General features: G+C 36.2%; 1 protein-coding gene across 1 annotated transcript in view; it reads right to left on the bottom strand.

Annotated features, from left to right (window-relative positions):
- Positions 1 to 13,001, bottom strand: part of EFCAB5 (EF-hand calcium binding domain 5) — a 124,281-nt gene that overhangs the window by 81,483 nt on the left and 29,797 nt on the right. The window contains 1 exon segment of the mRNA XM_061175652.1: positions 6,480 to 7,050. Coding sequence (XP_061031635.1) covers positions 6,480 to 7,050 — 571 coding nt within the window.

The following is a 13,001-nucleotide window of genomic DNA, read 5'->3' on the forward strand; positions in this document are numbered from 1 at the left end:
ATGCGACTACTAACTAGCCAACCCTCCACCACTTATCTCAGAACCCTCAGTCTATTCTTGGCTGGCTCTTCTTCTGCTCTTCCCCTACTCTTTCTCCCCCTGCTGCTTTATCTTTCTCCCTCTCTCTCTATCTTCCTCTCCCCTTTCCCCTGTCTATACAGCACTCTCCTCAACTTCTGTCTTTTCTGCATGATTCTCTGTTCTGTGTCTGCGTCCTTCTTCTAGCTTTTTCTCATTATTCACTCATTCACACTCACTCACTAAGTCAGTTACTTATTCACTCATTACACAAACATTTATCGAGCACCTACTATGGATTCTGCCATTATAAAGCTTAGGGTCCACTGCGGAACAGATAAGTAAGTGATATTGTGTAATAAGTACTCGGTGTCTCCAGATTCTCATGTGTATTAATCAACACAGATTAACAAAATTGAGTTTCTGTCCTATTTCCATCTGCCTGAAAAGCCTTCCTCCCTCTCTTTGTTTGACTAGATCCTCCACGTCCTTTAGGTCTCAGTTCAGACATCATTTCCTCCCTCTTATTAATGCCCACATTTAGAAACAAAACTTAGTTTTGTGCTTCAGGGCTACTGCACATGAGACTCCAAATATAACCCAGATGGATTTTTAATTTACTAGGTAACTCATTGAGGGACTGAATAAAATTTCTCTTTTGTGGCCTGCATTATCTCAAGAGGATATCTAAATTAATCAACAGAATTCCATAGCATCCAAAACTCATAACTTTGGGTAGTGTAGGGTAGCCATAATCTGTAAGCAGATTCTAAGTATAAATCCACATTTAAGGAGACCAGAAAGAAAAAAAAACCTGCAGTGTGGTAAAATGCAAAAATTATCACAGATTCTTCCCATTCCTGTATGCATGTCTGTCTGTATGCAGTGTAACTTTGCAGCTTTTCCCATTATGAGTTGGAGTCTATTTCTGCATCTCTTGTGTCTGTCTGTGGCCATGTGACTTGCTTTGGCTGATGGGTCATTAGCAAACATGATGGAAGCAGAAAGTTGAAAAGTGCTATAAATTATATCACAATAAAATTGGAAGAAAAAGTGCTTAAACATTGGGGTTTGCTCTCTTTTATTGAACTTAAGAGCACTTCTACCACCACCTTGGAAATAAGCCTTGGCTAGCCTGCTGGATGATGATCCAGTTACCTCCATTGCTTTTACCAACAGTCAGCCAACTAACAGACAAATGACTATGACTATCATTGCCATTTTACCGCAATGTATGAGTGAGTCCGACTGATACCATGTTGATCAGAGATGAGCCATGAGCTCAGTCCAAAATCATGAGCAAATAAATGATTGTTTATTTAAGCCACTGAGTTTTGAGGTATTTTGTTATGCAGCAAAAGCTAACTAACAAAACAGTTTTGCCATCTTAACAAGTGTTTTGAGCTCTTTTAAAGAAAAGTACAGTGTAAATCTAACTGATTAAAGAATAGAAGTAAAAATGCTTCCTTACCCTAATTGTGACAATCCAAATCCTATCCATCCATCCAAGCTGCGTTAGGAAAATCTTCCACTCAGAGTATTTGCCTAGATTATAGCAAAACTGAATGTTGTATTTCATAAAAACTGGTTCTAACCAGCTTAAGTGGGTAATGGACCATGAACTTTGAGTGACCCCAGTACACCAGACCATTACTAGACCTAAGGGAAGACTTTTTCTCGACTGCTAAACAATAGAACTTGTTTTAATCAATCATGTACAAACCTACGGACTCACTCTGTCCTATATACAGTGTGATCGTCTTCAGTTGTTATAAGTATAACCACTATAAAGCTCCCTTCCTAACACTTAAAAACTCCAGAATTTTCCCCCTCAGCAAACTAGCCAGTGAATTCTTCACTGGTGTAGATTCCTTTGCCTGGCAAGTTAATAAACTCAGCTTTTGTTTGTTTGTTTGTTTTTAAGCTCTGATGGTCTTAGTTTCACAAAGCTAAATTGGACTTCTTGCCATTCTTGGAGCATGTCCATATTATTCCTGTGATGAGTATTCCTATAAAAATACATATATGATATGTGTCTACTTAATTATTGTACTTAACCCATTTTCTTCTGTTTATTCAATATACAGCTTATTATGAAATGAAGTTCCTGACATAAGGTTCAATGACTTAAGAAAAATCTAAGTTACTGGTTAATCCATGATATTTGAACAGCTAAATAATTAGGCCTATTTGGAATTTTATAAAATGATGAAGAACATTTATTATAGCCTCTTACTTAAGTACAGATGATTAATCATAGAGATTTCAAAATTAAATACTCAATTACTCCAAATTAAGACATATCTCAAAATAATCTTATGTATCTAAAAAAAAAACAAGAAAACTTTCATCATTCTACGCCAGATTAGAATATGTCAGTTAATTTATTTAACAAATATTTATTGAGCATTACTTACACGACACAGTGTTAGATGCTGGGGATTCAATGGTGAATATGACAGATGTAGTTCCTGCTCACATTACAGCAGGAGAAACAACCATTACAATTGTGATAAGTGCAATGAAGAAGAAACACAGGATGCAATGAGAGAGCCTATAAGGGAAAATCCCAACCCAAATTCATGACGAAGTGGTATTTGAGCTGAACTCTGAAGGACTGGTAGGATAAGATAAAGAGGAAGGGGAAGAAGTAACGACATGTGAAAAGATCCTGAAGTGGAAAGAAGCATAGTATGTTTGAAGAACTGAAAGAAATCCTATATGCCTTGGGTATAGAGTGTGAGAATGAGAGAGGTGGGAGCCTGGGCTAGAAAGAAAGTCAGAGACCAGGTCATACAAGAAAGTTTGTATAGGCCTAGTTAAGGATTTTGGTTTTTATCCTAAGAATAAAAGGATACCATTGAAAGGTTTCACACTGGAGAAAAATGTGAAAACGTTAAACTTTAAAAAAATCTTCAGATACAGGTAAACGATAGAGTGGAAGAGGGCAAAATGGATGTAAACATAACAATTAGGAGACTATTGCAATATTGCAGGTGACAGATGATGGTAGCTTAGACTAGGGTGACAGCAGTGGGGAGGGTCAGAAATGAATAGATTTGAAAGAAGGAGGTAAAATCAGCAGGACTTAATGATTGACTGGAAGTGATCAATGAGGAAGCAGAAAGTGTCAAGGTTGATCCCTCTGGTTTTGGCTTAAAAATCTGGATGGATGATCAATTAAGACAATGACTTGTTGAAACTGAGATGCTCGGGAAACATCCAAGTGCAGATACTGAATAGATAGTTACATGTGTTGTAATGAGGGCACTAGGGATGGATTATGGAGTGATAGGAGAACTATGCCTTAAGGAACCTTAATATTTGAAGATCAGGTAGCAAAGAATGAACCAGCAAAGGATACTGAGAAGGATTAAACAGAGGTAGAGGGAAAACTAGTAAAAAATGATATCATGGAAGGAAGGGAAACAGTATTTCAGGGAGGAAATGGCCAACATAATTGAACACTGCTAAGAGGTCAAGTAAGATGAGGACTGCAAACTTTCCACTGGGCCTAGAAGCAGAGAGAATGTTGTCATATTGGTAAGTGACATTTATTGAAGAGAGCCTGGAACAAAGACCAGATCGAACAGGTTGATAAAAGTGTAGGAAGTAGGGAAAGTGCTATGTGGACAACTATTTTGATAAATTTAGCTATGTTTTAGTCATATTTCCTCAACTAGAGTGTATAAGCTCCTCATGACAAGAACCAAATTTTGTATTATTTTTTTCGTATAAGGTATGGCTCAACATTAAGCACTGAGTAATTATGCCATAAATACTGATTGACTGTGAAGACTCCTCAATAAATTTAAGTTATTAATTCATTCATCTAACAAATATTTATTGAGGCCCAACTCATGCCAAATACTTTGCTCAGTGTTGGAAATATAGATATGATAGAAAATGGCATGCAATATAGTGTGCAATAGTGTGCAATATGATAGAAAATAGTGTGCAATAGTGTACTTCTCTGCAATAGTGTGAAATTCTAACATTAATAATCTTTCTCTATACTTCCTTTTTAATGTTTAATTAAAAAAAAATATATACAGTAAAATTAACCTTTTTTGGTGCATAGTTGTATAAATTTCAACACATGTATAAATATGTGTAACCATCACCATAATCAAGCTATCAAAAGTTTGTAATCTTATTTTAAGAGCAAATATTTTTCATTATCAATTCACAATAAGGCAGTAGTGACATAGAATATGCATTCTTAAGAATTGGAGGGATCAAGAATCAGAGGGAAAAGATGCTAAAAGAAAAGAAAATATGAAGAAAAACAAAATGACACAAACCTACCCTCCTTATCAGTTTTGCAAATTTACATGTAAGAATTATAGTCCACTTCAATTCTATACCTGCTTTCCCTGAGGGAAAGCAATAAAAGTATACCGCATATGTAAAACTTACAAATAGCGGTGATATTTTATTTTTTAGGTAAGTGGCTACCACTATATAAATTGTTCCAAATCAGTAAGGAGTGTCTTCTCTATCTATTGTACTTAGACACCAAACAGAGATGAATCCCTTTTTGTCCAGGGAAGTAGGCAGATGAAAAATTTTCAGATCAGGTTGAGTCAAACAGACACTTTAACATTATCACCAGAAGATAAAGTCTTGACAAACCAAACAAAAATATTATGTGTCCTTTTTCTTGAGCATAAGTAAGGAAAACTCTCATTCCTAAAATGAACGGACTTCTCCAAAGCTCTCTAATGGATTGAGAACGACACAAACAATGATATAGTTCAGAGAATTTAAAAGTAGGACTGTTTTTGCTAAGATTGCTGGGTATCCAAGCTTTAAGTTAATAGACATTGTGCTGCTGTAAAGCATCCCTAGGATTTCTGAATATTCTACAAATGCCTGAAACTGTCTTGTGTTGACATATGGATCTTGGATTTTTGCCAGAGGAAGATAAAACCCTAATTCTGATAATCTCGGCAAAGAAAGCATCTTTAAATACTTTAACTCTTTCATGATATTCCTAACAACTTTAAGACAACATTGACTGATACAGAATAAGATGAGCAAATGGAAAGATAAGCATTCTCATATAGAAACACTTGTCATTATTAAAGATGTTGATTTTCCCTAAGATAATGAATAAATTTAATCTTATTTCAATAAAAATTCCTATAACGTTTCTTTTGGTGTTCTCTCTCCCCCCCCCACTTTTTTTTCAGGTAGATGAATCAATCCTAAAGCTCATATTGAAAAGTAAACACACAAGAATGGACAGTAATGATTAGAAAAGAAGAACAAATATAGACTATTCAGTAACTGTTATTGGGCTAACTATGTAGCCATTTGGAAAAGGAATAAGTTGGATACATATTTTAAATCTTACACTAGGATAAATTCTAAATGGATCAATATTTTAAATTAAAATTAAAATAATTCCAGAAGAAAACATGGGATAATTCTTTTAACATCTTGAAATGAAATGTAACAATGACTCAAAGCCCAGAAGCCATAAAATAAAAGTAAATAAATCTGACCACATAGAAATAAAAAATCCTCTACATGACACAAGATAAATGACAGGTGAAAAACAGAGGAAAATATTTGTAACTTATTCACATCCTTTGGATAAAAGGAAGAAAATTAAGAATGTATATTTGCAGGGGCTTCCCTGGTGGCGCAGTGGTTGAGAGTCTGCCTGCCAATGCAGGGGACACGGGTTCGAGCCCTGGTCTGGGAGGATCCCACATGCCGCGGAGCAACTAGGCCCGTGAGCCACAACTACTGAGCCTGCACGTCTGGAGCTTGTGCTCCGCAACAAGAAAGGCCGCGATAATGAGAGGCCCGCGCACTGCGATGAAGAGTGGCCCCCACTTGCCGCAACTAGAGAAAGCCCTCGCACAGAAACGAAGACCCAACACAGCCATAAATAAATAAATAAATAAAAATAAATAAATTAAAAAAAAAAAAAAAAAAAAGAATGTATATTTGCATTTGCTTATGTATGTACTAAGAAACTCCGGAAAGATCCATTGAAAACTAAGAACAGTAGCTATTTATAGCAGAGGTGGAGCACTGCGTGGATGGAGGATAAGAATGGGAGAGAAAGTTTTCACCGTATAACACTTTATACGTTTCAGCTTTTGAACCAGGTGAACATATTACCTATCTGAAAAGTTAAATTTTAAAAAGTCCTTCCTCTCATATAGCTTACTTTCCAATGCAAGAAGACAAATAATAAACAAATAAATATACATTTGGGATCCTAGTGAGATAACTAAATTCATGAGTACAAGGAACTTACTTAATATACCTTGTTAGTCTTCACAGTGCCTCATAAATAGTGAAGCACATAGTAGTAGCTCAATAAATACTTTTTGAAGAACTATAAAATTACTTTAAGTCCTATTTGTATGATTATGTTATTGTTCTACTTGCTTTTCAACAGAAGGAGCTAGATCATCAACTAAAAATACAATAAACTGTACCTGTTGTAAGTAGTGTTCGGAACGTATATCTTCAGGTCTTCTGTGATATTTCTCATCACCCTCTGATAACCAGACATTCCTGAGTCTTTGATATAATTAGGGTTGTTTCTCATTAAGTATTCCCCCAAATGGTTAATTGGATCAAACTTGGTTGGAATATCAACTTCTGCCAAAAGCTTCTTCTTTTCCACTTGCATTAACATTTTTTCCATTCCAGGAACTAAGGTGGGTAGAAGTTTGTCGAGCAAATATGCACGAGTGTTCAGTGTCATGTTTTCAGTATTAAACCACTCTTTGGCCAAATTATCCCTGGGGAGTTTTTCTTCAGCCTTTTTTTCTAGTTCCTTCTTCAGATTTTCCTTATCTATGATTTTCTGCTGCATTGCCTGGGCTCTTGCCTGCAGTCTTTCAAAAAGATTTTTCTTCCATGACTGTTCTAGCTTTGAACTCTGTGTAGTTTGATCTAAATTGAAAATCACTTTTGCAGGTTTTCTGAATACAGTATTCTTTGAGATTCTAGAGTCCTTTATTGAACAAGTTGAGATTTTTGGCTGCTCCTCCAGGTTTAATTCTGAGGGGACAAAAATTGAAATGTAAGAAATATTAGAAGTAGATTTTAATCTATGTTACTTTAGAATATTATTAGAAAATTATTTTACATCCATTTACATGGTATATTCGAACACAGCTAAAAGTAACAGAAAATCAGACAGCAGTGACTTTAACCATAAGGGCATTTACTGTTTTCTTAATCAGAAGCCATTCAACAGCTCAGTGTTTTTATTAAGTACCTAGCATGTTTCTATTGTTCTTTATTCATTTTTTGTGCTTGTATCTCAGGATCATAAGATAGCTATTGCAGCTCCAGGCATCACTTCTTTACAGGAGAAAAGGATTGAGAATGAAGGAGCTTTCTCTTCTTGAGGTTCTGTTTTATTATTCAAGAAGAGAAGATCCCAGACTCCTCACTCTAAGACTTTCCTTTACATTTCATTGGCCCTAATTAGGTTACATGCCCACCCTAGGCCAATAGCTGGTAAAGGTAAAAGGGTTATTGAGAATAGTTTTGATCAATCATAATTTATTCCTTGGTCAGGGTTCAGACCAAATTTGGTCAGGGTTTAGACCAAATTCTCTGATATCAAGTGATTTCCACCTGCTACAAAATTGAAGCTCCACTGGCAGACAAAAGGTGGGAAAATGTCTGCTGAGTAGGCAGTGAAGAGAGTCTACCAGACATGTACGTGTATTGGGTTGGCCAAAAAGTTCGTTCGGGGTTTTCCATAAGGTGTTACAGAAAAACCCAAATGAACCTTTTGGCCAACCCAATAAATATATTTCTTCCCACTCTCATATTTCCAACTTCTTCCATGTTGGAGATTTTAGACCAAGATAGTGGACTGAGGTCAGGACCTACATGCCCTCCCTACCAAAATCTCTAGAAACGATTGAAAAGGGTGTGTGTGTGTTTGTGTGTTTTAATATGAACATAAAAATGCTAACAACCAGTAGAAACTAACATAACATTGTAAGGCAACTATACTCCAATAAAAATTAATTTTAAAAAAAGGACTTCTCTGGTGGTCCAGTGGGTAAGTCTCCGTGCTCCCAATGCAAGGGGCCTGGGTTTGATTCCTGGTTGGGCAACTAGATCCCACATGCATGCCACAACTAAGAGTCCTCATGTCGCAATGAAGATCCTGGATGCCACTACTAAGGCGGCACAGCCAAAAAAAAAAAGAATGCTAACAATCAGTCATGAAGAGGGCCTTCAGAAACTTTGAGGGTCTCCGAAAAATGTAAGGTAGATGGGATTAGATTGATTAAAGAAACTATAAGACTAAAAAGATCCAGAAGATGACTGTGAAATTTGGGAGCAGCTCTGAGGCACCCTAAGTTTAAAGGATGTAGATATGGATAGCAGGGGAATGACTGACCTTTTTGTGTATCTTCATCCCCATTTGAGCTAATCATCAGGCACCAGAGGCATTCACCCTTGAACTGGGACAAGGGGATTCGGGCAAGAGAGGCAGGATAATGCCTCCACACAGAGAGAAAATGAATTGCTGACAGACTTCACTGTCTGCATATCTTACCCCTCCTCCACAATCTGCATATCTTACCCCTCCTCCACAATCACTGGCAGCAGGCTACAGAAAACAGAAACGTCATCCAGAGAAAAGCAAACAGGGATTCCCAAATGCAAATGTAAGCACACACATAAGGATCACCAAATATTTAACGAAAACTATCTCCATGACTAAACAAATGCAATGATTAATACTATCCAAGGAAGCACCATTAATAGAAGTTCTATTAATTAAGGAGTTCTAAAAGAGCTGTAATTAATATCCTCAGAGCAGAGAAATTAGAGGAAATTAAAAATATAGTTATATTATTTTTAAAAATTACAAGAGCTTGGAAACCTAGTGCTCAGATCCTGGCTTCTTTCTTTTTTTTTTTTTTTTAAATAGGATTGAAATTTTAAATTTACTTATTTATTTATTTTTGGCTGCATTGGGTCTTCGTTGCTGCGTGCAGGCTTTCCCTATTTGCGGCGAGCAGGGGCTGCTCTTCGTTGCGGTGCGCAGGCTTCTCATTGCGGTGGCTTCTCTTGTTGCGGAGCATGGGCTCTAAAGTGCAGGCTCAGTAGTTGTGGCGCTCGGGCTTAGTTGCTCCGCGGCATGTGGGATCTTCCCGGACCAGGGATCGAACCCGTGCCCCCTTCATTGGCAGGCGGATTCTTAACCACTGTGCCACCAGGGAAGTCCCCAGACCTTGGTTTCTAATATCATTCTCCAATTTAAAAAAATCAGAACTCATTGAAAAAATGGCTGATTCTAGGACTGGGGCAAGAAATATTCAAGATGAGCCTGTAGCAGAAATATACCCATAAATATATGACCAATTGACTTTTGCCAAGGGTGCCAAGATCATTCAATGGGGAAAAAATTATCTCTTCAGCAAATGGTGCTGTAAAAAATGGGTATCCATATGCAAAAAAATGAAGTTGGACCCATACTTCATGCCATAAACAAAAATCCAGCTCTAACAGATCTATACTGAATATTCCACCCAACAACAGTAGAATACACATTCTGCTCAAGTGCACATGGGACATCCTCCAGGATAGACTATATGTTAGGCCACAAAACAAATCCTAATAGATTTAAAAATATAAATATCATACAAAGTGTCTTCTTTGAAGATATAGGAGAAATCTGTGGGATTAAAAAACACACTTGTAATCAACCAATGGGTTAAAGAAGAAATCACAAGGGAAATTAGAACATACTTAGAGATGAATGAAAATGGAAACACAGTATACCAAAACTTATGGGATGCAGTGAAAGCAATGCTCAGAGGGAAATTTATAGCTGTTAAGTGACTACATTAAAAAAGAAGGAAAATCTCTGGGGCTTCCCTGGTGGCGCAGTGGTTGAGAGTCTGCCTGCCAATGCAGGAGACACGGGTTCAAGCCCTGGTCTGGGAGGATCCCACATGCCGCGGAGCAACTGGGTCCATGAGCCACGACTACTGAGCCTGCGCGTCTGGAGCCTGTGCTCCGCAACGGGAGAGGCCGCGATAGTGAGGGTCCCGCGTACCACGATGAGGAGTGGCCCCCGCTTGCCGCAGATGGGGAAGGCCCTCGCACAGAAACGAAGACCCAACACAGCCAAAAATAAATAAATAAGTGAATAAAAAAAAAAAAAAAAAAGATCCTTCACTTTCATTCTCAGTCTTCCCTCTATAGTTACCATTTAAAAAAAAAAAAAAAGAAGAAAAATCTCAAATCAATAATCTAAGTTTACACCTCAAGGACTAGAAAAAGAAGAGTAAAATAAACCTAAAACTAACAGAAGGAAGGAAATAATAAAGATTAGAGTGGAGATAAACAAAATAGAGACTATAAAAACAGCAGAGAAAATCAATGAAACCAAAAGTTGGTTATTTGAAAAGATCAACATAATTGACAAATTGCTAGACTGGCAAAGAGAAAAAGAGTGAAGACACAAAAAAACTAATATAAGAAATGAAAGTGGGAATATTACCACCAATCTCACAGAGATAAAAAGGATAACCTAGAATAAATGGACAAAAAATACATAAAAAGTATCTAAACTGACTCAAAAAGAAATAGAAAATCTTAACAGACCCATAACAAGTAAAGAGATTAAATTAGTAATCAAAACCCTCACAAGAAAGAAAAGTCCTGGACCAGATGGCTTCACCAGTGAATTTAATCAAACATTTAAAGAATTAAAACCTATCCTTACAACACTCCTCCCCCCAAATTGAAGAGGACATAACAGTTTCTAACTCATTCTATGAGGCCAGCATAGATATGATACCAAAGCCAGATAAGGACACCACATGAAAAGAAAATTTCAGACTACTATTCCTTATGAATATAGATGTAAATCTTCAACAGAATATTAGCAAATCATGACAATATTCTCCTGTTATCTTCTAAAATTACTTACTGTTTTATCACTCACATTTATATCTACAATACATGTAGAATTTATTTGCATGTGTGGGGTGAGGTAGAACTCAAAAATACATATTTTCCATTTTGGCATCATTACTGAAAACACCTCCTGTTTTCAATACAGGACTTTCAACTGGACTCTATTTCATTGGCTTATTTGTCTATCCTTATGTCAATGTCCTACTGTCCTAATTTCTGTAACTTAATTATAAATGTTGATATTTAGTAATATAAATCCCACAGCTTTGTTGTTCTTCAAGATTTCCTTGGCTTTTCTGGGTCTTTTGCATTTCTACATAAATTTTAGAATCAAATTATTTTATATACACACAGACACATATACAGAACCCTGCACAAATTTTTGCTAGAATTACACTGCATCTAGAGGTCAGTCGAGGTAGCACTACTTTCTTAACAATATTAAGTCTTCTAATTCATGAATAAGTATATTTTTTCATTTATTTAGGTCTTCTTTAATTTCTTTTAACAACGTTTTATAGTTTCAGTGTACAGGTTTTGTTCATTTTTGGTTAGATTTATTTTGAGATATTTAGTGCTTTTTATGCCATTAAAATTGTATTTTAAAATTTTCATTTTCTAATTGTTTGTTGTTAATATATAATAGAAATATAATTAGGTTCCCAGGACCTAGCTAGTTCAGGTTCTGAACAATAAGCTCTCAGATGTTTTTTTCTACAGCCACGATTGCTGAGGTGATTGGAATGAAAAACTTAGTAAGAATCTTAAGGTTTTTTCTGGTATGGCCATGGAGATGAAGTAGTTCCAGGTCTTTCAAATATTATCTACTAGTCAATTTGCTTCTCTCCACTGAAAAAATATTAATGTCCAACTGAACCACAATAGGATTAGGGCCATACACTGTTAAAGTTCTTTGCCTCTATTACTTCGTGGATTCAGGAGAAAAGAAGAAATAGATATGTAAATTATTTTGATACTCATTATTTTCTTAAAGATTTTTTTTTTTAATGTGGACCACTTTTAAAGTCTTTATTGAATTTGTTACAATACTGCTTCTGTTTTACGTTTTGGTTTTTTGACCACGAGGCATTTGGGATCTTAGCTCTGCATTGGAAGGCGAAGTCCTAACCACTGGGTGGCCAGGGAAGTCCCCATACTCATTGTTTTTAACATAACCAGAAAGCAGTTACTGAGCCATGCTTCAATCATTAATAACTCTCAATAAATAGTACGAGTGCAATAAAAGGGTAAGAGACCAGAACCTCCACAACTCAGAGCAGTGTTTTTTTAAATTTTATTTATTATGAAATATTTAAGACCTGTAAGTATAATGATGATATAAGTAGCCATATAGCTACTCTTAGCTTAAGAAAAAAAATACCTGTATATTAAAGCCTCTCAAATACCCCTACTTTGATAGAAACACTATTCGGAATTTCACGTTTATCATTTTTCTGCATTTGTATATATTATATATAAGTAATATAATATTGTTCTTGTTTTTAATTTCTATAAAAATGATTTCATATCATGTGTATTCTGTGACCTTTTAAATACTTAATATTACGTTTATGAAATTCATCTATATTGATAACTGCAGCTCCAGTGTGTTCGTTTTTCACTGCTTCATAATATTTCATTATATGACTGCATTGCAATGTATTTATTCATTCTCATTTTGGGGGAGGCTATCCATAAATATTTTTAAATTCTTTTTATTTATTAAAATTCCTTTCTTAGCTTTGAGAGTACTCTGAAGAATACTTTTAAATTCTACCTGCAGGTGGAGCTTCAAGATGGCGGAAGAGTAAGATGCGGAGATCACCTTCCTCCCCACAAATACATCAGAAATACATCTACATGTGGAACAACTCCTACAGAACACCTACTGAACGCTGGCAGAAGACCTCAGACCTCCCAAAAGGCAAGAAACTCCCCACGTACCTGGGTAAGGTAAAAGAAAAAAGAAAAAACAGACTAAGAATACGGACAGGACCTGCACCAGTGGGAGGGAGCTGTGAAGGAGGAAAGGTTTCCACACACTAGGAAGG

Source organism: Eubalaena glacialis, chromosome 19, assembly GCF_028564815.1.
Source record: "Eubalaena glacialis isolate mEubGla1 chromosome 19, mEubGla1.1.hap2.+ XY, whole genome shotgun sequence".
Classification (NCBI taxonomy): domain Eukaryota; kingdom Metazoa; phylum Chordata; class Mammalia; order Artiodactyla; family Balaenidae; genus Eubalaena; species Eubalaena glacialis.